The sequence below is a fragment of the Buteo buteo genome, chromosome 23, assembly GCF_964188355.1.
Source record: "Buteo buteo chromosome 23, bButBut1.hap1.1, whole genome shotgun sequence".
Taxonomy (NCBI): Eukaryota; Metazoa; Chordata; class Aves; order Accipitriformes; family Accipitridae; genus Buteo; species Buteo buteo.
Window position 1 is genome coordinate 20,243,232 of NC_134193.1, and position 24,402 is coordinate 20,267,633.

Consider the following 24,402-nt stretch of genomic DNA (forward strand, 5'->3'; position numbering starts at 1 on the left):
TCATGTCTGCTCTGCTCTAGCAGTGTCCTTGGGCTTGAGCAAACGGTGCTGGGGGGAGAGGTAGGTACATGTTCCGTGGGCTGACAGCACAGTGGCTGTTGGGTCTGGGAGAGACTGGCTAACCCAACAGCCGGTGCTCGTGCCAGTGTAAACACCTGGGCTTGCCAGGCCTCGGTCCTCAATGCAGGCATGCAGAGGGATTTTTCCCTCCCTCCTTGGCCTCACCCTGTTGGCGCTACTGAGTGGCATGGGTTTGTCCCTGTTCTGTGCCGATGATGGGAGTGTCACAGGGAAAGGTTTTTCTGTAAAAACAGACTCTCTGCACCTTCAGGTCCATGTAAAACCATCAGCCTTGTTACTGCTCTGTAGGGCCCAGGGATGGTGCAGAGGACTGCGAGCAGGAGCAGGTAAATTCAGAACAAGCTGCTGCAGCTGTCATGCTAAGAAGTGGTGAGGCACCAGCCCACCTCCAGCACTCATGGAGGGAGGCTGGTCCCAGAGAGCAGAACAGAAGCGGCAGGGATGGGCACCCGCTCCCTGTACCCAGCCAGCGCCGTACCTTTGCAGGGACCAGTCGCACCCATCCCCTGTCATGATGCCTGGCTTGGGGTTACCCCCTCTGCCATAAGTCCTTTTTGGCCGTAGTCCTGCAAACGCAAGACTTGTCCCTGCCTTCCTTGGGTGGGAGCAGCTGTCCTGCCCGGGCCAGGTCTGTGCTTGGCTGGGCAGGCAGCACAACCAGCCCTGTGCCCCCTGCTCCCTGGGAGATGGTGTCCCAGGGTAATGCTAAGTAAAAGCCAGGCAAAGCTAAGCACCACACGGCTCACGTACAGCTTGTCTCTCTGGCACAGCCAGACCGGCGCTAATGGCACGAGGTAAGGCATTTATTTTCTGCCTCTCCATCAGGAAGGGGCTGAGATGCTGAGGGCTCAGAGTCCAGTTTGAAAGTAACTGCGTGACCTTTGATAAGGTGAGTTGGAAGAGAAAATGATGGAGATGCTGATGGGAAACCAGCCTTCTCCTGCTACCCTGTGCCTTCCTGTAGACGATGTGGCTTCAGCCCCAGCCTGAGGCTGGAGAGTGAGAGAAGAGCTGCGGATGCATGCATCATGCTCCAGTTCCTTGGGTGCTCGGCTAGAGTTCATTCTTGCAGGAACCTGGGAAGACAGAAAAAAAACCCCCAACAATCCAGTAATATTGTTAGCTTGGGTTTGCTTTGTCTCCTTCCCTGAGAAGGATGAGGTTGACCTCAACCTCTGTGAGTGTCACCCACACTTGATGCTTTCCCTTTGCCAAGCAACCCCAGGCTGGCTCTGTCCTGCCACATTTGGGAGCGTCATTCTCACCTCCCTGGCATGCTGCAGTCCTCACCAGCCTTGCCTGGGCCTGGGAAGTCCTGTGCAAAGTATCCCAAGGCTGGAGGTGGGGGGCAAAGCCAGTGACAATACCACTGGCTGCCCCAGGACGGGAGGCTGGGACCAGCCTGTCCCTGCCACGGATGCAGCCGGTGGCTCTGTGTGACAGTAATCAGAAGCAGGTGCTGCTGGTCACCAAAGTCCCCAGCGCCCAGGGAGCTCCTGGGGTGGGGAAGGGACCACACGGGGTGGCTGTGGCACAGCCACAGGCAGTTGTGGGTCTGTCTTGCTGTTAACTGGCTGTGTCACAGCCAAGCATTGACAGTCTGTGCTGAATTGGGGGTAATTCAGACTTAGAGGGGCTAAAATGGTTATGGCTTAGAAAGATCCGGTCTTATGCCTTCACTGGTGGTTTAAAGAAAAGAAAATTATTTTTAGTCCTTGCACACATCCCCACTGGGCAGATAATTGGAGGGTGCAGTTGTATCTTAGCATTCAGTTGTAAAATGCTTCACAAGGCACAGAAAATGGATGTCTGCTTTACTCTCCATGGGATGCCCTTCAAGCCCCAGTGCTTGCTGGAGTATGAAAGGACAGTCTTGAGTCCTCCAGGGACTTTCAGGACCATGAGAGGGACAAAAACAAGTTTTGCTTGCTGGAACGGGCTTGGCAGAAGTTAATTTCAGGACTTTGGAGTCATCCCTTGGAATAAATCCGTGTTACCTTGTGATACTGCTCACATTCCTCAGTGCTGTCACTAATAATATGTATAGGGCAGTACTAGGAAACTCGTTCTGCTGGAACACTCATGATGATTACCCCTTTCTGAGATGTTTTTTAAGTGTCTATTTGCAGCTACTTAGTTTTCAAACAAGTTCTTTGAAGTCTTTTATATCTAAGCCATTACTGCAAGCAGTGAACTGGGACTGGATATGCCCTGAAACACAGTTTCCCCTTAAGTCTTTCCAAGCATCCTCACCCCTCTGCCATGACCACCAGGCTGCCGCTGCACACCACCTCCTGAGCCGTCCCAGCCATGCCTAGTTTCTGGGTGTGTTTGACTGGAATTATTTAATGGGAAAAAGAGCTGCCTATCAAATAAAGTGTTCATATGGTTTGTGCTCTGCTCCGAGTCAAGCTGCAGTGCTCCAGGGAGAGCTCTGCACATACCTCAGGGACCCGAGGAGATGCTGCCCTGCTCTGCCGTGCTGTGGGGGAGCGTGCCAGGCAGGACCTCCCCCACCTTCAGCCATTTCACACGAGAGCTCTCACCAGTGTCTCTTCTTCAGATGTTTGCTACTTAAGAGACCCTCTCTGGTCCACTGCTTGGCAAGGGACTGGTCTGTAGACTTCAAAAAGAAATGCCTAAAACTTCCCAGGCTCGTAAATCTGCCAACTTCTGCATGGTCCCTGCACTTTCCTGATTGACTTTTTGGGCTGTTAATTTCGTAAGAGTTAGGGTTTCTTTTCTACGGACTAAGTTATAATGGTACAGGAAGGGAACACAGCCGGCGAGGGTGCAGATTGCGAGACATGACCCACTGCTCATAGTGGGCTCCCTCTGATTCTGCCCCAGAGCCACATTTCCATGTGCCGATCTTATGATTTGGCTGCTACAAGGACAGTCAGATGGCGCAGCCATAGAAACAGCTTTGAAATGAAGCTAATGGGCTGTTTGTGTTCATCTTTTATTAATTACAGGCTGCTGAGTTTGAGGGAGATAGAGATTAATAGTGGTTTATGTGTTACTGATCTCGTTGGCCTGCATCTGCTCACCGTGGCCAGTGTGAGTGGAGTGAAATACTTCAACCCTGCTTTTTCCAGGCACTTACATGTCTCCAGCCGCTCCTCAAGGAAAGAGATCTGCTCGCTCAGGGAGTCGATTCTGTCCAGTTGCTGGAGGGAGTGGGACAGCCGGCTGATGGGGTCTGCGCCGACATCCTCCGGCGCAGATGGCATGAGGTTGTGGAAGGGGGCCAGCACCAACTGGAGTTTCTGCAGGGAGAAGAAGAGCCGTAAGCGTGTCCTCCCCAGCCAGGAGGATCACCCGGTGGGACATAGCATGCTGCCTGCCGGGGTGCACCCCACCGGGGCCGCACGCCAGCCGGCTTGCGGGGCTTTGGTTGCATTCAAAGGGCCGCTGGGCTGGAAGAGCTGCTGCGTGGGTGCTGCCGGCAGCGTGGAGCACAGCTGGGATCGCTGCGGCGTGAGGCCAGCATGACGTTAAAAATAGAGCTGGGGCGGAGGGAAACCCTGGCTGCAAACAGCCCAGGGTGGGAGCTGGCTGAGAGCAGCCTCGAGCTGCAACAGGGCAGTGAGGGCAGGACAGAGGTGGGTGCTGAAAGCTCACCTGCTCCAGCGCTTCCACTCTGCTCTTCAGGTCTTTCATTTCTTCCTTCATTTCACTGGGGGGACCTGAAAAAGTGACCAAGAGAAGGTCAGTGGGTGAAAGCCCATTGCCTGAGGTGAAGTGGAAGGTGCTGGGGAGAGACATTGTTGCAGGGCTCAGGCCAAGCTCTGCTGCTTTCCATTCCTCTCCTAGTGAACCCCCAGGGTCTGTCCTGCTGGGACCAGCCCCCAGAGCATCAATGGGATCCAACGCCTGCTGCAAGCACTGACACCTAGTCCTGCTGCTAACGCGCACAAGCCTCTCCTTCCTGCTGGAGTACCTGCAACGAAGTGGGGAATTTTTCAGGGAGTGGGGTGATGCTTAAAGGATAAGACGTCTGGTGAAGCCTGGCCTTTCGTGCCTGTGTTGTCAGAGTGGCTAGCACCCGGGTCTGCCCTGTCCCAGGGTGGGCATGAAGGCTTGTCCCTGCTGAGGGCCCTGGACAGGGGATAAAGGCAGGTGGCTTGCGGGGCACGTGCAGATGGTGCCCTGCTCTCCCAGGTGTTTACTGCGTGATGCCTGTGCTGGCCACAGCGCATTATTACTCACGGTACGAGTTTGAAGTGTCACAGCGCGTACCAAAAGTAATAATGGGCCGTCACCAGCGGCGCCCGCCGCTCCTCATGGCTCCGGACTTGCCCTGTGGGAAGGATGATGATGATGGAGAGAACAGCCACATCCCAGACACCGCATGCCACGGCCAGGCTCTGTCACCCTTGCAGATGGAGCAGTGGCTGGACTTGTGCACAGAGGAGGTTGTTTGGGAGGTAGAGGGACTCCTGGGTCACTGAGAATAAAGCTGAGGGGGTTTGGCTGGCGTCCTCTCTCCTGTCTTTTGCCACTCCTGCTCCTGCCACCCTGTGATGCTGAGTGTTAATCCCAGCTTTCATCGAAGGCCCTGAGCAGCCAGGGCTGTCCTGCAACAGGGCAGGGACAGGTTACCTGCTTGGCTGAAGGTTTCTGGCTCGGGCGCTGGCACCAGGGGCTGGCACACCTTGTCGTCGGCAGCGAGTCTGAAGCCATCCCGGCAGGCGCAGCGGTAGCTCCCAGCCGTGTTGATGCAGAGCTGACCGCAGCCGTGGCTCTGGCCGGCACACTCGTCCACGTCTGAAACCACAGGTACGGCTCAGCGAGGGCAGGGGCGGTGAGGAGGTGCCGAGAGGCGCGGATGGCTCAGCCAGGCGAGCAGGGGTCCCGCTGCCCCTGCTAGAGCCGCGTGGGCTCACGCAGGGTGGGGATGCAATGGGACCCCGGACCAAGCTGACATTTGTGCTGGGGACAGCTCTGGGTGCTCTCAGCACTGCAGGGTGTGAGTACAAGACCCGCCGATGCCTGGGACAGCATCTCCTCTTGCACCCAGCTGGAGTAAACCTGGGCTAACCCCGAGGGGGATCTGGCCTCCCCACCTCCACCGGCTCCCCCCACAAAAGAGCCAGAAACAAAAGCTGTGGTCAGAAATGTCCCAGCTCTAGCTGGGCAGGCGCAGGCAGTGCTCAGCTCTCATCCTGGATTTATGGCCGGGGTTTTGGTTCCAGCCAGCCGTGGCGAGGAGCTATCAGCCTTTCAAGTGTGTACAAAACCCAGTAACCTCTCCTCACACGGGGGAGTTATTAAAGCTGTTCCCACAAAGCAAAATGAGCTGAACCGCTTCCCACGCCCGGGCGAATCTGTTTTAGGCAGTGGGAAAATCCTTTCCCCCCTGCACTGGAGCCGGAGCTGTCAGCGATGTGCTCAGCTCTGCCTGGCCCAGCATGGGTCAATGCCACATGCTCCTCCTCTGCTTTACAGGAGGGCGAAAAGCTGGGAAATGCTGTGGCAGGGGCTTGCACCACGCTGGTGTGCACCATGCTGCCTGATTTCCCTGTGCTCCGGTGAGGAGCACCGGGCTGCGCTCATGCTGGAGAGGAGCTCTGTGCCTGGAGATCGCCAGGCTTCCCCTCCACCCCCAGATATTTTCAGTTCACAGATTTAGTCTCTGCAGTAAATGGGTGTCTTTACAGCGAGAATTTGCAAAGCCTGGGAGATGGGTCATTACAAACACACAATCTCAGGCCAACCCCACAAGTGTAAAACTGCTGCTCTGCAGAAAGCCTTTCACTTGCTGCACAGTCATGGCAGAGTACAGCCTCTGCTCGCACTGACCTAGCGCGGAGCAGCAGCAGAGAGAAAATGTGGATGCCAGGGCTGCACATGAGGGCTGGGAGCACTGAGGCAGCCAAAGAGAGGTCAGAGCTCCCCTGGGAGCCAAGCTTCCCATCCTTTCCTGGCCAGACCATCGGGCAGCGCTGCCCTGGAGCAATACGTGTAGGTGTGCGTGTGGGTGTGCGTGTGGAGGCGTAACACACTGGTTTCCCTCTGTGGTCTGAGTAGCACCAAGCATGTGCCAAGGCCTGGTGAGGAGCCATGGTGCTGGTCCCCGTCCCCCACCAAGGATTCAGTCTATGGGCAGAAGACCTCCAGAGCCCCATGGCAACTCTGAGGCTCCCCAGAGAAGTTCTCCTGGCAGCAATGGGGCAGGCCCAATTCAGGGAGCCTGGAGGGGAGCGGCACAGCTCATACCTGTCTGGCAGGCTCGCCCCGTCCAGCCAGGCGGGCAGGCGCATCTGCCGGGGAAGGTGCAGCTCCCACCATTCTGGCACGGCACCCAGCAGAGAGCTGCAAGACAAAACATGGGCACAGCATCACCGGGCAGCTCTGGGGGCCCTGAGCTTCCTCCCCTGCCACCGTGGGTATGTGTAGACACACACACAGTGCACACACACACACAGCAAAACACACACCAGCACCAGCCCAGGGTCAGGATGCTTTGCCCCAGCCCCGGAGCAGTGGAGTTGAGCTGACTGGGGTGCACAGGGCACAGGATGGGTGGGATGAACAGGACCTTGGTTTTGCAGCCTGGAAAGAGGCCGAGGCGCCTGCAGCCAGCACAGGCGGCAGGGAGGAGGGCTGACGGGCAGCAGCAGGCACTGGGAAGCCCTTGGTGCTGCGCTCTGAGCCCATCTGGGGATGGACTAGCTGCTGATGTGGTTTGCATTTGTTTTGTGCTGTACATCATGATTGCCTCCTGAAAGCATTTCTCTTCTATTACTGCTGATTTATATGGAAAGGACTTACTCGTTTTATTTATCCTCTGGTAACTATAAAGTTAATAGGCGATCCCAAAGGAAAAAGGCCTGCGAGGCAGCAGAGAAAGCCTGGGAATTAATCAGAAATTGAACCACATTTGTTGTGATGCCGAAAATTTAAATGCTTTCCTACAGGGAGAATCCGCCTGACAGGCAGAGTGCTGCTAAATGAGAGAGCTGGCTGCTGGGGCCTCGTCCAGGGACCTGAGCTACCCAGGCGATGGGGTCTGGAGGAAGGGCGAGCGTTGGCACCGGGTTGGCACAGCAGCCTTTTACCTCTGTCGCAGCTGAGTGTGTGGCTGTTAGCTCTGCTCCAGCCGGGACAACACGAGGGCACGGGCTGGGGCAGCTGCTTGTACGCCTGCCGGTAGGCAACCCTGTAGATGGTCCTGCAATGCAAGGATGGGGCTGAGCTGGGTGACTGAGCATCTGCTCCAAGCCCCCCATCCCATTCCCACGTCAGTGGGTCAGGTCCCCTGTGCTGGCACCCCCTGCCCAGGGGCTGGAAGCCCCTTCTCTAGGGATCAAGGCAGGACTCCCCCCTTCAGCAGCCCACATGGGTCACCACCTCGCTGGGACGGATCCAGCTCCCTCTCAGGGACCAGGTCGGTGGTGCAGGCGGCTGCCCTCACCTGTAGGTGCTGCAGAGGCGGTGGCCCTGGCAGGTGGTGAGGTAGGGCTGGTAGACGGGCTGGACGTGGGACTCGGTGTAGGCGGCCGTCCGGCTCTGCGGCGCAGCGGCACAGACTCTGCGGCTGCGGAGAGGGGAGCGGGTCAGACACCGGCTGAAAAACAACCCACTGCTTCTCCCTTCGGGGCAAAGGGGCTCCACTGATTTACATCAGCCCAGGACGTGGCCTGACAGTCCCTCCCTACAGAGGGCTATCTAAACAGCAGTGGCTAATTGCCTGAGTGACCCAGGAGGCTACTTCAAGCTGTTTTGGGGCAGCAACACAAAGCTTGACCACTGCAGGCTGCACAGGCTCTTCCTCCCCAGCCCCTGCACGAAGGCGCTGATGTCTCCTCGTACACTCACCCCAGCACAGTCCCTCTGTCCCGGGGGAGCAGTCAGGGCCCAGATTTAGGGGAAGATTTACTCAAAGCAGTTCTCCCTCCATTCATCGCCTCCCTTTCACTAAAATCACTCACTTTCTGGGTGGCTTTTTCCTTTCTGAGACTTTCGCAGTCCTGAAATGGATGTCCCTGTGGTCACCAAGAAATTAATGATTTCACAGGAAGGGTCAGGCCCACCGCAAAAAAGTAGAGGCCAGATGAAAGTCACCTTCCAGTCTTCCTAAGATAACTGTGATCCAGTCAAAAACTTTCCCAAGGTTAACAGCCAAAGTGGTCTTGGTTAAAAATTCTTTTTTCCAACATTTTCCACCCCAAGCAGGTCAGTTCCACTGAGGAACTCGTCTACTTGTCTCAGCCTCCCAGCCCAATTACAAATTAGAATAAAAAGCCTGGGAATTAGCATGGACATCAGATGGCTTCCATTAACTCCAGAAAACTCCTCTCAGCCTCACTGATTAATGCTATAGAACACGCAAGTTTTAAATGGCAATTGTTTGCTTTGCAAAATTTAGAATAAAGCTATAGCTGCAGCCTGTGCGTGCAAATGAGGAATTCAGCCTGCGGTTTTAGTCACAACCAGAATGCAATAGGTTTAACGCTAGAGGAGAGTATTTCAGTGTGAAAACAAACTTTGTAGAAAATGTGAGCTGTATTTGGGGAGAGGGTGTTGAGCTTGAGGTCCTTTTGGCTGGGGAAGAAACTGGGGCACCGAGCTCTGCGCTTCCTCTGACCCAGTGGGAGCTGAGCTGTGCCTGCCCAGGCTGTGCTGGGATCCAGGGCATCGTGTCAGACCCATTTCCCGCAAAGGGAAGGGGAATCTCTGGAGCTGCCGCTCCTGGGCTTGCGGGACCACGGATTGCAGCTGCCGCAGCATCCCAGGGAGCACAGGGCACAGCAGGCAACAACAGCCGGGGCTTTCCATGCCTGTGTCCCCTGGATGGTGCATCCGCTCAGAGCTGGGAGGCTGCATCCTCCTTTAATGGCTTGTTTGCAAGGCTCGATTGGTGTGATAGCAAGACTGTGCGCATATTTTTGTGCAAGGATGTGCTTGAAAGAGACAATAATAATTAATGAACAGCTCAGGGCTTGATCAGCTTTTGACCCTCCCGGACAAAAAGCCCAGAGTGTCTTTGTGTCCCCTGCATGGAGCTAAATGGAGTCAGGGCATTTTCTCTGAGAGGTTTTTTTGCTTCAGTGACAAAACAAACAAACACCAGCGAAGGGCTGCCGAGTCCCGGCTGCATCAGGAGGACTCAGCAAAGCCTTTCCCTGCCTCCTCACCAGCCCGACGAGCTGCCTATGCACATGCAGCCAGCTGGCTGAACAGGGCTCTTCATCACCCAGAGAGGATGCGCCTTGCCGTGACGTGCAGGTGGGCAAACCCGGGAGATGCAGACAAAAAAAGGGGGCTTACCCTGCCCGGGCAAAGCCGTCCGTGCTGGTCACACTGAGGATGAAGAGGAATCCCGAGAGGAGGCAGCCGATGCGGCGCATGTCCTGTCCCTCCCGCTGCGCCCCAGGCTGTGCGGCACGACCGAGTCTCGCTCTTTGGTGGGATGCGCTGGCTCCTACCGCATGTCTCACCCTTCAGCGGGGAACCCTGCAACCAAGAGAAGAGCGGTGTGAACGTGTGGCATCTGTCCCCATCCGGCGATATCTGATGGAGCTGTGGGGACAGGGCCAGCCCCCACTCCCATGGTAAGAGCGATGGCGCTGGGTGTGCAGAGACCCTCCGAGGGCAGCGCAAGGGGCTGGGGCAGGAGCACACTTGGTGGCAACAGAGCAGCGTGACGTGCCAAAGGTCAGGGGAAGAGGGGACACGAGGGACCAGTGAACCCCCTGGCAAGGCGGGTGCTCCTCCAGGCATAAACCAGCTTTGCTCCACTCCAGTCACCGGCGTGGCAGTGATTTACCCCAGGGGGATGCCTGGCCCAGCACATAGGAGATGCTTTCACGGTGCCGGGGACCAAGTGGTAGGGAAGGGACCTGTGTGGCTCTGAAATACGCTGCCAATTCCAGGCAGCATGGGCAAAACAATGGCCTGTAATTCTTAATCCATACAGAATTGTAAAGCTGCATTTTCCCACCACATAACACACTGAAATCTGATCTTCTTCTCTTTAAAATACAAGTTCTTGCCAGAGAAAAGAGCTGTAAGGGCCATATGTACTGTCTGCAGAGTCAGTACTAACCAAGTCGCGAATAAAGAGGCTTTGATTTTCTAGCAGAGGACAAATATGAAACAAGGCTGAAGGAAGTCAATAATGATATCTAATTTAAACAATATCTAATTTAAACAAAACAGTTGGCCTCCGGATGGCAGCAGTCAAAGCAGGAAGAAATAAAGAAACCCACCTTAAATATATGCCAATTAAAGAAAGAATCAGTCTTTCCAATTAAACCTTGAGAAAGGAGTAGCTTTATGGGGAGGCAACACAAAACGAAACATCCTTCTGAAACTGCAAATATGGTAAGCTGCAAATGAACTTTCTAAAATCCCCAGGTGATGTGGGGTGGGATTGGACTGGAGAGTTGCAGGTTCATCCCCAAACTCCTTTGGGACATTTCCTAACTCCGAGCCAAATTGTTAGGGATAACCATCCCAAATCTGTAGATGCTGCAGGTCTCAAAGCCCTTCTCCAAGGGACTCAGTAACATCTTTTCCTTTGTGCAGGTGAAGAAACTGAGGCATGGAGAGATGCAGACCCGCATCTGGAGAGAAACCAGCCTGGTGCCTTCCTGCCCCTTAATATCAAACATCTTGTGCATGTTTCCATGCAGTGATAGCACTGAGTGAGGCAGACAGCTGGCTGAGCAGCCCCTTCCCCTCCTCACCCAGCCAGGGACTCCTCTCAGTCCATGAGCGGGGCACATGGCTCTGCCTGGCTGAGCAATAAGAGGCTTCGTGTCACAGCAAATTGACTATATCGCTATAAAACACTTGGTCCCTGAATTCAACGGGACTGCAGAAGCTGAAGGTCTGGCTCCAGGACAGTGAGGGATAGCAACGTGCCCACCCTGCTCCTACAGCGGTACGAGCTATTCCCACGGAGCCGCAGCCCAGGAGGGAGCTGCAGATGCCTGGGCCCATCTTAACCTCCGTACAAGCCCAGCTTTGAGGATGTAAGGAGGATTTTGGTGACGTAAAGCCTGTAGTCCTCCATTTTCCTCCAAACGTAGCAATAAATTTCATCTTCTAATGATTAATATATGGTAGCTCCACCATCAGGAAATCAAATCTTGGTTGACCTGCAGGAAAGTTTTAAAAAAATAGTGAAGAAACCTTCTTTCTCCCCAGTCCTGGAGACATCCCAGGGACACTAGCGTACAGAGGCGTACTAACTCCCCACTGCTCAGCCAACCGGCTTTTCCCAGGGCTATGCTGGGACACATATTTTCCTTACAATCACAGATCCCTAGACTAGCGGTGCTTCTCCAGAAGTCTGTAAGTCAGACTCTGCCAACCATCTCCATTCTCCCACAGGATTCTCGTGACCGCTGTGGGAGCTTTCCCTGTGGGGAAGGCAAGAAATGCAGGGCACAAGCCTAAAATATAGACAATTTGTTTTTTCGCTTTGAAATGGAGCGGCATTGCCCTACCTCAAGTGGTCAGAGTATCCCTCTGGGTCATAAAATTATGGTTGCTTCATACCAGAAAAAGTTTCAAAAGTGGAAAATATGATAGTCTGTACTTGTCTTTTTTATGAGCTTATGAAAATCAGCCTTTTTAAAGCCACTGAAGATCCTCCAACCTGTTGCCACTACCTATTCTAATACTCCTCTTTTAAAGCACATAACTTAAGGAAAATCTTTTCATGCTTAAGAAAAAAAAGAGGTTTTTGTCACTGCCTTTCTAGTCTGTCAGATGAAGGGGTGAAGCCCTATGGTCTGGCAAGTGAAACTATGTGGGTGCATCTCAGCTTCTGCTGTTTCAAGGGGCAGTGGTCTCCTCGGCCAGCCATGTGCTCCTCTGAGTCTGGGGGTCCCTCTCCCACCAGCCAGAAACGTTCTCATTACTCTCCTGAGTCTGCTCTTGCCTAACCCACCACAGCCACCAACGGGAAAATACAACCCACCGTGTGGGTGAGCACGCTTCGTCCAGCTCTGCCCATGGAACCAAGGCTAAAACTCCAGCTGATGGCAGCAGTAGGGATCGGGGTCTGTCTGCAAAGTGGTGCAAGAGAATCCAGTGCCTCAAAAGGATGCAACTACCCTCAGGGGAACACGACAGCTGCTCTTTTTCAAACAGCCCGGCCTGGTTCTGCAGGTGAAACCGCTGCTCCCAACCGCGCACTGGACCTGGTCTGTGCCCTTAGAGCCTAACCCTTCTGGAGAGGGTCAGCATCAGCAGCAGGGAGATGGATTTTTCCCTTATGAACCACCTCCAGCTGTTCTCTGCGCAGGCTGGCATGCAGGCACCGCGGAGCACAGGCACAGGGGACCTGGGCGCGACTTGGGGACGAGGGAAGGGGATACTGTGGAGCGGGCTGTGGGGGTACAGCACCGCGGGGCAGGGCGCAGGGATGTGGCTACCATCAGCAGGGACACGGCTACCAGGGACACGGCTACTGTCAGCAGGGACACAGCTACCATCAGCAGGGACACAGCTACCAGGGACACGGCTACCATCAGCAGGGACATGGCTACCAGGGACACGGCTACCATCAGCAGGGAGAGGGCTACCATCAGCAGGAACACGGCTACCAGGGACACGGCTACTGTCAGCAGGGACATGGCTACCAGGGACACGGCTACCATCAGCAGGGAGAGGGCTACCATCAGCAGGAACACGGCTACCAGGGACACGGCTACTGTCAGCAGGGACAGGGCTACCATCAGCAGGGACAGGGCTACCAGGGACACGGCTACCATCAGCAGGGAGAGGGCTACCATCAGCAGGAACACGGCTACCAGGGACACGGCTACTGTCAGCAAGGACAGGGCTACCATCAGCAGGGACAGGGCTACCAGGGACACGGCTACCATCAGCAGGGACAGGGCTACCAGGGACGCAGCTACCATCATCAGGGACGCGGCTACCATCAGCAAGGACACGGCTACCAGGGACACGGCTACCACCAGCAGGGACAGGGCTACCATCATCAGCGACACGGCCACCGCGGAGCAGAGCGTGGGGCTGCCCACCCCGGTCCCCCGGCAGGCCGCCCCCGGCTCCCCCGGGCATTGCCCCCCCCCCGGTGCAGGCGGAGCCCCGCCCGCCGCTCCGGGCACTGCCCGCACCCTGCCGCCGCAGCCGCCCCCCCCTCGTCCCCGTCCCCGTCCCTCCCCGCCGGAGGATGCGGCCGCTGCCCCCCCCCCCCTCGCCCGCCCCTTCCCCGGCCGTGCCGGGCGCCCGCCGGGACTCACCGGTGGCGGTGCCGGAGCCGCGGAGTGGGAGCCGCGCCGCGGCCCCCCGCGCACATTTCCTCCCCCGGCCCGAGCCGGTCCCTCCGCCCCGGCCCAATGAGCTCCCGGCGGGGAGGAAAGCGGAGCCTCCCGGCCGGGGGGGGGGGGGAAGCGCCGGGGCTCCGGGAGCCTCCGCCTGCCCCCGCCCCGCCGGCCCCCGCCAGCCGCCACCTGCCCCCCGCGCCCCCCGCCGAGGTGCCCCGGATCCCCGGGGGGACGTGTAGGGATGGGGCAGGACCCCCCCGGGGAAGTCTGGTCCTGGGGGGACCCCCCACCCAGAGAAGTCTGGTCCTGGGGGGACGTGCAGGGACGGGGCAGGACCCCCCCGGGGAAGTCTGGTCCTGGGGGGACCCCCCACCCAGAGAAGTCTGGTCCTGGGGGGACGTGCAGGGATGGGGCAGGACCCCCCCGGGGAAGTCTGGTCCTGGGGGGACGTGTAGAGACAGGACAGGACCCCCTGAAGAAGTCTAGTCCTGGGGGGACCCCCCTCCCAGAGAAGTCTGGTCCTGGGGGGACATGAAGGGACAGGCTGCAGGGACAGGGCAGGACCCCCCCCTCCCAGAGAAGCCCAGCCCAGGGTGGGGGGTGCATACTGGCATTGTGCCCCATATGTTGTCGCTGCCACCCTGACCCCGGTGGTGGTGGGATTGCAGGGGATCCCTGCCCTGGCATTGATCTGGAGCTTTACCTGCAGACTCCCTACAGCAGGCTGAGCCCCGCAGCCCCGCCAGCCCGTTCCTGCATGCCCCATGCTACAGGGACACAAGGTCCCTGCCCCCCCCCCCCCCCAGACCAGCTCGCCTGGGTGGGCAGGGGATTAATGGCAAGAGAAGGAGATCCCAGCGTAGCCCCCAGCCCCTCGCCCAGGGGTGTTCAGACTCCCAGGTGAAATGGCCCATCCCCAGTGCAGTGGCCAGGGCAAATTTATTTCTCCTTGCTAAAAAATACTGTAGCTGGTTCTGCACTCCCCAAGAGGACATATAATTGTAAGAGGAGACATCAACTTTCCCTGGGTTAGAGACCTAACACACCATACTGGTCCATAGCCTCCCACCGTGCCCTGTTAATCCCCCTGAGCTCATTACAACAGCAAAGTCCTGCAGAAGCAGGCGATGAACCGCCAGGACGGGGAGGCTGGTTTCCAGCGAGCCCTAAAGGATGCTTAAAGTATTCCTCAGACGCCCCCGTAGCTGTGGAGCAGTGTGAGGATTGACCCGGAGAGACGCCCAAATTCAACACACAGACCCACGCAGGGTGCAGCTCCGCTGGCTTGCCAACACCTGCCCGGGGACAGATCAGGCAGGCCGATCCCCCAGCTGCCTACAGGCTTCTCCAGTTAAATGCCTGGTTATTTATCAAAGCAAATTCTGCAGTTCAGTTTGTGCCAAAATGCCACTTGTTTTGTCTACATTTTTCTCTGGGAAATTAGAGCATAGAGGCTTATTGTTTTTAAAATGACTTAGACGCCTGCCCGCGCACAGAACCAGCCTTAAAGATAGCAGGGGTCTGATGTGCAAATGAATGGCAGGATACAACCCCCTGGGAATATTTGTTCCCATTAAGCTTTGCAATTTTTTTGAAAGCATGTAGGCATTTAAAAGAAATATTTACCAGTTAAACAATAATGGCTCCAAAAGAGCAACTGAGATCACTGGCCCATCCCCTGTATTTCCTCGTGGGTACACTGAGGTTGCTGATTGAACTGGAGCTGTCTCAGATCATGCTGCACCCTCCGGGGCAGCTGATGGGTGCTAAATGTGCTGGTGTGGGGCTCTCAGGTGGACCCACATAAAAGGAGCATAAACTGCTTTGGTGAGATCCTCCCTCGGGAAGGGAGCAGAGCAGAGGGGAATCAGCTCTGGGACAAGCTGGTGAAGACGGAGCTCCATTGCCAGGGAGGACGGAGCTCATGGGAGACAGAATCCCTCCCAGCAGCAAGGGAAAGGCTTGCTGATGCTGGTGGAAGCACAACGCCGCGTTACATGGCATGTCACATGGCACAAACAGGTTTGCTCGCTCTGTCTGGATCCAGGCTACCTCTGGGGAATGATTTCAGCTCACTTAATCTCATAAGCACGAAGCACAGGCAACTTTTCCCAAGAGCCTTGAAGGGACAGTAATTATCTTATTATGCAGAGAGTGTTACTGTTTATTCTGGTGTATTGGGGAGATGAAGAGCCTGATACTCAACTTGTTTAATAATTGCAAAATGCATTTTGAAGCCAATGGAAAGCTTCTCCATCTGACCATACTGAAAGCACAGGATCTCATTTCGCAGCCAAGACACTCACCTTATGCGCGGTGCTCCATCATTTGTCCTGGGCAGGGATCCTTTCCTTAAGGAGCACCTTGGTTTCTTACTGTCAGAACAGAAAAAGCCCACTGTTACACTCCCCTTGTCATGCAGGCAGAAATCAGTGACCCAGCCCTTGCCCATGGACACGGTGTGGCGTTCCCTGCACGCTCCCAAAGGTCCTTGCGGAGCAGGGTGGAGGACGAAAGCAGGATCGTGGCTACAGAGTACCCGTGTGTGGCAATGGCACTGAGCTCGCACCGCAAAGGCTCGCTGGTGTGCCGGAGAGACACGGACACCATGATACCGGTGGTGGGGCACAGGGAGGCCCATCCCTGCCCTGCTGTGCAGTGCGGGCTGCACAGCGGGTGTTTTAGGAGCATCCTATGGGTCCTGATCCTCCCCTCGCTCACACGAGCTTGCGGTGTAGGTCACTGTGCTGTGACTGGGGTGGGAAAGGCCAGGCAGACCCACGGTGCCTTTGCACCCTTCGGGGTTGAGCAGGCAGGGATACGAGCAAGGGCTGAGCAGATCAGAAGCTCTGGTTCCACCTAAAGCAGTGCCAGGGCTTTGCTGAACACCAAGCTATCCCCTCCAGCAGTTTCCCCAGTGCCCAAGGCTGGGATTTTCCAAGAACCCAAGAGAATGGGGTGCCACGTTACCACTGACACTGTGTATCCAAGTTGGGTGTATCCAAGTTCCCTTACACTGATTTGTGATCCCATCTGCTGTACCCCAACACCATATTTTGCCATCTTCAGTATATACACACACACTCATTTAAGGACAAAGACCCCTAACTGCCCAGGCAACCTTGGCACAAGTCCCTGGGATCCCGAGTGTAAATTTGATGGTGAGAAAGGGGATGGACTCATTGGCACCCAGCGTCCCTCACGGCACTCATCTTTCAGCTCCTTGTGGGACAACACCACCCGGTACAGGACTAAGCAAGCCGCCTTTCAGGGTCTCCATTAAAGCCTTCTCAGCCAGTTGGCAATTATTCCCTAAGTACACTCAGCATTTTAAAATTCTGCAAGTATTTTAATTGCAAAATGTTTGCTTTTCAGTTCCATTTACTGGGTCAAATCTTTGCTCAAGCAAGTGCCCATGTCAGCTGCTTAAGAACTGCATATAGCCCATTAAAAGAGCATTTAATCCTCTGCTCTCAGGGAGGGTTCAGTGTCTTATATGCTAATATTCATTATGAAGGGAGGAAATCCCCCAGGACACTGCCTGGCAAAGTTCCCTTGAAAGTAGAGGAGTTATGCCAGTTCAGAGTGGGGGAAGATCAGATCTGTTGGCTCTGTTAATATCGGTGTGATGAGCTTCTGACAAAGGCAGTATGGGATTTTGGCTCCTGACTGCAAGTTTGTCTGAATTTGAAGTCCTCCCTGGACCGGTGTTTTACATGTTTCCTCCAAAGCTTTCTTCCTTGCACACTAGAAGAGTACTCCCACGACATCTAATATTAATGCTTGTCTCCAGGCCAAGAAAGAAATGTTTCTGCCCAACCTCCCTCTCAGATTTAACAGTGTCGAAATCTCCTTGTCTCCCACTGGTTTTACCACCAGTGTGAGCTACGAGGCACGCTGAGTGCTGGCCCAGGAGCAGGTCTCAGGCTGAGCACCAGGCTGGCTGCAAAGGTGAGATTTTCACCCCCCTCCCCATTTCCTAAAGCCCATCCCGCAGATCTGCCAAGCACATCGCACCCGCCTGGGCAGTGGAGACAGATCCGAGATGACTCTGAGAGCATCCGTGGTGGATTGAGGGCTGGAGGTGTGTGCTGGGCTTCCAGCCAGTCCCCTGGGTGGTAGGTGAGCCCGGAGGGTGTGAGGGTGCCTGGGGCTGGGGTGGGGGGACTCAACTTTGCTCTGGCTCTGTAGGCGTGAAAAAGGAATGATTAACAGAGGAGAATTAATAGGAGATCAGCACTAAGGTTCCACATCAGGAACCCTCTCTTAAGAGAGGAGTGCTTACAGCCCATCACAGTAAATGGGACATGCCCGAGCACACGAGCGCTTCCCCAAACTGGGGCCAGAGGTGCTGAAGTGGCAGATGGAGATAGATGGATGGGGAGACAGACTGAAGAGTGACATACATACAGATGCAAAACTTTTCAGCTGCTACAAGCCATGGCTGACCCCATACCTGCTGTGTACAATGGGCTCTCGCTGGCCTCCGCAGGGGTCTTGCACAGAACTGGAAGCACTTGCTAAAGCAATAGGAATTTTTGGTGCTTCTGAAAAAAGGGGGAATGGCTTTTCCTGCTTTAGGACAAACTCTTCGGCTCAGGCTTTTTATAAGGCTGCTTGTAAACTTTACACTTAAGTTTAGGCTTTGGAGCAGCCCCTGTTCTGCAGAGTTCTGTAAGGAAAAACAACCTCCCACAATTCTATTATGTCCCATATTGTTCTCGGTTGCGTCAGCTGAAGACCAGTTATCTCAGCGGAAATTGAGAGGAGTCCATTGATGTCAGTGGGATCAAAGCAGGTCAAACCAAGAAAAGTACTTGGCCCATAGCTCTCAGTCTGTTGACACCAGTTGCCCAGTGCTATGCATATTACAACTGAGATCTGATTCCCACAAAGTTGGGGTTTTTTTGCCTGAGTAAGGACTTCACAAGCACTAAGTGTCTCAGGATTGGTATGTTATAACTTAATGTGACCACAGAGACATATAGCAGCCTAGCTGTAGCTGTGCAAAAACAAATGCGTGAACAGGGCAATATCCTGTAGCCAGGTTTATTTTCTCTTATGGGCACGCAGATGAGTTCTTATTTACATTTAAAGGAGGCAGTAATGGCTGCTGTGTAAAAGCTGGGAAATGATTCATCTCACCCAGGAATAAACTGAATTTCGCGGCTTTCTGTGAAATTTCCCTGGCAAAAAGCGGCATTAGTCAGCAGGGAATGGTCCCCCACCCCGCCGTTCCCCTCTGCGTTTTCCCAGTGAATCACTCCCCGAGAAGTGCATGGGAAGCGCGATGGGAATCGCTGTGATTTGCGTGCACGGCTCAGTCCCTTCGTCACAGCCATCCCAGTGAGCAGCTCAGGAGAGAGCATCTCTCACAAGACTGCTTTTTGCTCTGGTTATCCTTCTCTGTCAGGAGAAAGTCTCCAGCTCCAGAAACCTGCACTAAGCGGAGCTCCCCTCTGCAGTCACCTCCCAGGCTAGTGGCAGGACGGGAATCCAAGCATTCACTTTGGAAGAGAGGACGGAGAACGAAATAACATTTCTGATCATCCTCTTCTGCTTGCAGAGACCCCTTTCTTTCTCTGCCTGGTCTGAAACATCAAGTTAAATCTTCCCTTGTGTTTCGCCATGCCCTTCTGCTGCTGGTGTGACTGTGAGTCAGGTTCGTTTACTCTAATTTGTTGCAGTTTGTAAATCTGTCTCCCCAGAGCCAGCCCCATCTGCAGCAGTAGAGTCTGGGAAATGGCTCAAATGAGCCTGCAGCCCAGATTCAATTTCTCTTCCTTACCTCTAGGGAAACTTGTTCAGAGCTGGTAGTTTAACAGCGTAGTGGGGGACTAACTCAATTGGAAGAATGAATGCTGGGTCACGGGGAACAACATTAAAAATCTGACAGGGCAGACTCAGTGTTTTCTGCTGCTACCCAGACGAGAGGCGGATTTTCGAGAAGGCTCAGGGTCCAGCCACCGCATCTGGGCTTCTGTCTCGCACAGCTTCCCAAGCAGTGGCAGAGCTTCCCAAGCCGCTTTTAATTTTATCACTGACAAAGCCTTGTTAGTTCTTCTTATGTTTGATTCTCTGCCCAGTGAATTGATTCCATGAATGTTAGACCCTGGGAAAAAGTTTGCTTGGTTATTTCTACCGAGAGCCATTCACTGGTGTGGTCCTGCTCCATATTCCCGCACAGCCAGCCAGTGCCTGGGTATCCCAGCTGCTCCTACCCACAGCCAGCCTTTTATCCCAAAATACCCCAGGTGCGTCACAGAAAGCCTCCTGCCTGCATTGTGTAATGCCACAGATTAGGATGGCGGGACCCACGGGTCTGCAGGTAGCTGAAAACAGATACCATGCAAATCACCCGGCTCCATGCTTATAAATTAGAGAGGCTTTGCTGAGCTCCTGGTGTGCACACACCGGCACGCTCCAGGCTCGGCTGTTAGCCAGGGCAAGCCTCAGGTCTGTGTGACAGCAGGGATGGTCCCTGCCCGCAGCCACATCCAGCCCCGCGTCCTGCCTGCGTCCGGGGGCCAAACTCTGCTGCGGTGCAATCTGAAATGAGCAGCGCGGTGTCACGGATCAGGGTCCTGCTGCCCCGAGAGTGAGCGGCACCGCCACGTACTGTGCAGAGAGGAGATGGGGGGAGCACGGGCAGAAGGATGAACGATGTAGTGTTGTATCAGAGGTGTTCAGAGAGCAGGCAGATGGAAAAAGAGAATGAGTTACGGGAAGAAAGGAGATTTGCTGAGAATTTCCAGCTGTCTCGCAGGTATTTGTGCAAGTGTTTGCAGCCTTCCTCTACATGCACAGGAGGTAAAATTTACCCTCTGAGTTCTCCGCTCCTAGAAAACAGCCTGAGTGCCAGTGGGGTGAATTAAAAAGAATAGTGCTGCAGGTTGAGCTCCGCTCTGAGCAAACCCAGCGCTGGAGACGCTCCTCAGCTCAGCACGTGCGTGGCTGACAGCAGAGCCAGCCTCGCTGGGAGCAGCCGAAGGATGCTTTAAAAACCCGTCTGCTCCCGCAGCCCTTTGCCAGTGCTGTGTGTTCAACCAGCCCCTGAGGATCCCACCATCATCTCTGCCTGACCAAGGGCAAAAACCCACCCGGAGCTTGCAGGGTCTGGCCCGGCGAGGACACAATCCCACTCCTCCCAGCGCCAGCTCCCCATCCACCCCATCCCCGTCCACCCCGTCCCCGCTGCGGCGACGGCTGCGGCTCGTACGGTACCTGCGGCGCCCCGCCGTCCCCCGCTGCGCCCGGAGCAGCCCCGCCGCCGTCCTCCCCGATGGCTCCCGGCGGCCATCTCCGCTTGACCGCCCTGGGTCTGGCCGGCCTGGGCACCCGCCTCGCACCCCCGGCATGGCCGGCCGCCGGCCGCGCACAGGCAGGAGGTGGCTGCCGAGGTGGAAGGGCGGCTTTTTATGCTTTTCTTCCTGTATAAATCAGGCCGGGGATGGACAATCCCAGACAGGACTTCCTGTGTGTGTTGTGCGCTGATAACGGGCGCCGCGAGGAGAACAAACACGGCCGCCCCGCGCCCAGAGGGGGAGAGGGGCCGCGGGGCGGCACCCCTACACCGTGCCCCGCCGGGGGACGGCCACGGGGTGCCGAAATGGAGAGGAGGCAGCCACGCGTCCCCGGGGACGTGGGGAGGGAGAGGGCCGCCCGCCTGGGCTCCCCGCCTGCACCTCACGCCAGGCCTAAGATGGCTGCTGGCCCCCCGCCCTCCTGCCTCACCGGCACGGGGCACATTTTGGCAGCCCCCACCACAACCGCCTCTCATTCCCCCTCGGAGGGGACGGATGGGGGGCCAGTGGGGAACCCCGCAGCGCTGGGGCCTCCCTCACAGCCTGTGGCAAGTGTGGCGAGGCTGGCGGCCATCTTCTCAAGAGGGGTCCATGTTGACGTTAGGTACCAACGGAGCAGGTTCTGGGGTATTTGTGAGCCCCTGAAATTTGGGTTACAACACAGCGGTCAGCCAGTTTGTTGGATGGCTTCTCACCCCCGTCACACTGTCCCTGCGTTGGGAAAGAGCGAGGTACACGCAGTTTGGGCCACTAAACCGGCAGGACGTCATCCAGCAAAGATGGCGTCTTCAGCACTGGGCAGCAGAGAGAGGCGTGGAAACAACTGCCCCAACTTTGTAATTTTCAAGGCTGTTCTGGTGCCAAGCTCACCGTGATTTCAAATTTAATATATGTGTGACCTTGGTTCTGGGTAGCCAAAGGAGGAATAGTACACTTTTTAATTGGAATTTGAAACTTTGATCCAGACTTTATGGCAGGAAAGGAGGTATTTTGGAACACGAGCGCTGTGAAGGTGGTAATTATTTCTTGATTCTTACAGAGGACACGATCAGGCTGCCAAGCGAGTGGCCCCATGGCTGCCAGGCCGTTGCTGCCTGCTGCTGCCCACGGCAGCACGTATGCTTTCCTCCTGGCTCGGCAGAGCGCACGGCGTGGGTCTGGGGACGCGTGTCGTCTGGGGCTCCCCTGGAGCCGAGCCGTGTCCCCGGCTCGTGCCGCACACGCCTGGGTCCTCCCGGTCTGGGCAGCGCAGAGTGCTTGTGCGCAGGCTTACGGTGAGCAGAGGATTACTCCCACCCTTATTCAGCAAAATATTACTCTGGGCAAGTCCCTTGGGAGTTGCAAAATATTCCTGTGTTTATTTATATAAATGCATGGCTAAAGAAAGACCCCACTTGTTTTCCTTGGCAGACGTGTTCTTAAAGGCTGTTTTCTGCCGCCCATCACTCTCTCCAGCAATAGGTGACTTTATATTGTGTGCTGCCTGCTGCAAGCATTGCCAGCTGATGGACTCCACGGGAGTGCATCTGTGTAGGGGAGTCACTTCTAGGCACAAGTGTGTGTTTGTGCTCAGTTGTGCACAAAACGCCATGTGTGTTTGTGTGTGCGTGCTACATTAACCTGTAGGGAGGGTCTATCTCCATCCATTTTTGTGCTCAGCGCAGAGCTGAGTTTTAAGCAGCAGCTTGCTATGGAAAGTTACGGGGCTTGCACGGACAGCACGTGCTGCCTGCGAGAAGAGGCAGCACTGGATGCTCCTTTCAGATCAGAGAGGCTGGACACTGGAAACTCAGGTCCAGAGCCGACAGCTTTCTCCACCATCAGCAGACACAAAGGCTCAATCCTGCAATGTACAGAGCCTTCACAAAGGCTCCTAGCATCCTCCCACAAAACTGAAGCCTATGAACTTTGGGAAAAACTCTAGACCCAAATTTTACCAGTTGCAGCAACCACCACTTGGTCCTATGCCATCTCTCCTGTATCCTCTGCCCCAGGATGAATGCAGGTCCTGGTGCATGGCTGGGACATCAGCCACCCACACCTCCATGCGCACGCAGAGCCAGGCACGGAGCGGGGCTGCTCTGGCCTTGGCAGCGGAGCTGCAGGAGTGAAACGGGATGTGTGGAAAACGTTTCCTGTTTACCCAGTCTTTAGTGTCTTTAGTAGTAGCTGCTGGAGCGGGAAGCGGTCAGCAGGGGCCATATGAACGGGTATTTTTAAATTTGAAATTGTGACGCTTCGTCTTGCAGAGCCGCCGCTAGCCTCCTGTGGAAGTCGGTGTTGGGGAAAACCTGGGCATCAGCCCAAGGCTCAGTTACGGTGTGCGGGAGGGAGGGAGGGAGCCACAGGGCGTTGGTGCCGCACACCTGCCCATACGTGACCATGCCCACAGCCCTGCCTCTGCCTGCACGTCCCCGTCATCCCCAAACCTCCTGCTGGCATCCCTTCTGGCACACGCTGAGGCGCAGGCTCCCCGGCAGCCTCCCCAGCCCATCACAAGGTCATCTTTTTGGTAGCCCACGGTGGCAGGTGGTAGCGGGCAGAACACGCAGATGGGCAGGCAGCCCTGAGCCGGGACACGTGCTTTTCCAAAGGCTGTGCAGCCCGCTCCGTTGCTCTGCCCCGGCTCAGCAGCATTCAGGGCCTGTCAGGCGTGAATTGAGTAGGGGGATGGAGGGGGCTTTAGCTCCTCATTAGCACTAGTCAATTAGTGTGGCATGCTGCTCTCCCGTCAGCTGATGTGGCTGCCGTTGAATACCCCCTGCCCATGCTGATCCCTTTAAGTTTGAGGCCGTGTTTGTTTTACGATCGGTTTTCCTCCATGGTTTTGCTGCAGGAACTTTTCTCTTAAGTGTGGCTTTTCCCTCCGAGTCTCAGCTACTCCTGAGAAACTAAGTCCTGCCTGGTTTGTTTTACTGGCCTTTTTGTGCTGCTCTCTGCTAACCTGCTGCCATTCACTGTGATGTTGCAGTCAGTCAGGGTCTAATCAGCATACCAGCGAGTATCAGGGAAAATGCTGTCCCACAGCAACATTTGATACTTTAAATAATAAAGTCAATTACCAAGCAGCACTCAAAATCAGATGGCAAAAACTCTGCCTTCAGTCTGTACAGGTTTTGGCAGTGCATTGAGCCGAGGGCAGCCCAGCCCTGCCTGGCAGGGATGCGCAGGCTGCTTGCAGAGGGACAGGGTCAGAGCCTCGGCCAGCGTAAAGCGCTGCTGCACCCCCACAGAGCTGGCCCAGACCTTTGTCGGATTTAGAAACACCATGCCAACTGTTTCCAGGCTTGGGCCACTCCAAAGCCTTGAGCGATGACTTCTTCTTGGGGAGCACACTGCATCTGGGAATGGTCCCTGGCCATCGGGCAGGGGCATGGGATCCAGGCCACCCGGGTGCTGTTTCCACCCTCTTCCTGTATTCTCCATGGAAAAACTATTTTACCGTCCCTTGCCTGCTTTCTCATCAGTGGATAATAAAAGCACCAGTCCCATCACAGGGGTGTTGTGCTGCTTGCTCGAGTAACATCCATGAACTGGTTTTAGATTCCTGCATGAAACCTGCTACATAAATTTAACTGCTAATTTTAGGTGTCATGAGCTTTCACTGGGTTTAATTCTTTTCTCAGCAGAAGAAGCAGATACTTGCTTGAGCCTGAAAGTGTAAGAGGAAACAGTATTTCAAACCTGAACCTCTTTGGGGAGCAGGGGAGGAAAAGCAAAACCTTTCACTGCTCGTCCTCCACTGAACCCAGGTTGCCATCCTC

At 55.4% G+C, this 24,402-nt stretch overlaps 1 protein-coding gene across 2 annotated transcripts; it reads right to left on the bottom strand.

Moving 5' to 3' along the window:
- Positions 1–871: 871 nt before the first annotated feature.
- On the bottom strand, positions 872–20,726 carry EGFL7 (EGF like domain multiple 7). Of its 2 annotated transcripts, XM_075055873.1 has the most exons (10): positions 20,559–20,726; positions 15,641–15,709; positions 9,358–9,543; positions 7,502–7,624; positions 7,146–7,258; positions 6,304–6,399; positions 4,687–4,851; positions 3,706–3,770; positions 3,188–3,350; positions 872–1,157 (listed from the first exon to the last, which is right to left on the bottom strand). In XM_075055873.1, exons 3-10 carry the CDS (start codon positions 9,435–9,437, stop codon positions 1,135–1,137), a joined length of 828 nt encoding a protein of 275 aa, XP_074911974.1. In that variant the 5' UTR covers positions 9,438–9,543; positions 15,641–15,709; positions 20,559–20,726; the 3' UTR covers positions 872–1,134. The 2 variants fall into 2 exon arrangements, with proteins under 2 accessions (XP_074911974.1, XP_074911976.1); XM_075055875.1 differs by lacking the exons at positions 15,641–15,709; positions 20,559–20,726 and adding an exon at positions 13,311–13,403.
- Positions 20,727–24,402: the final 3,676 nt, after the last annotated feature.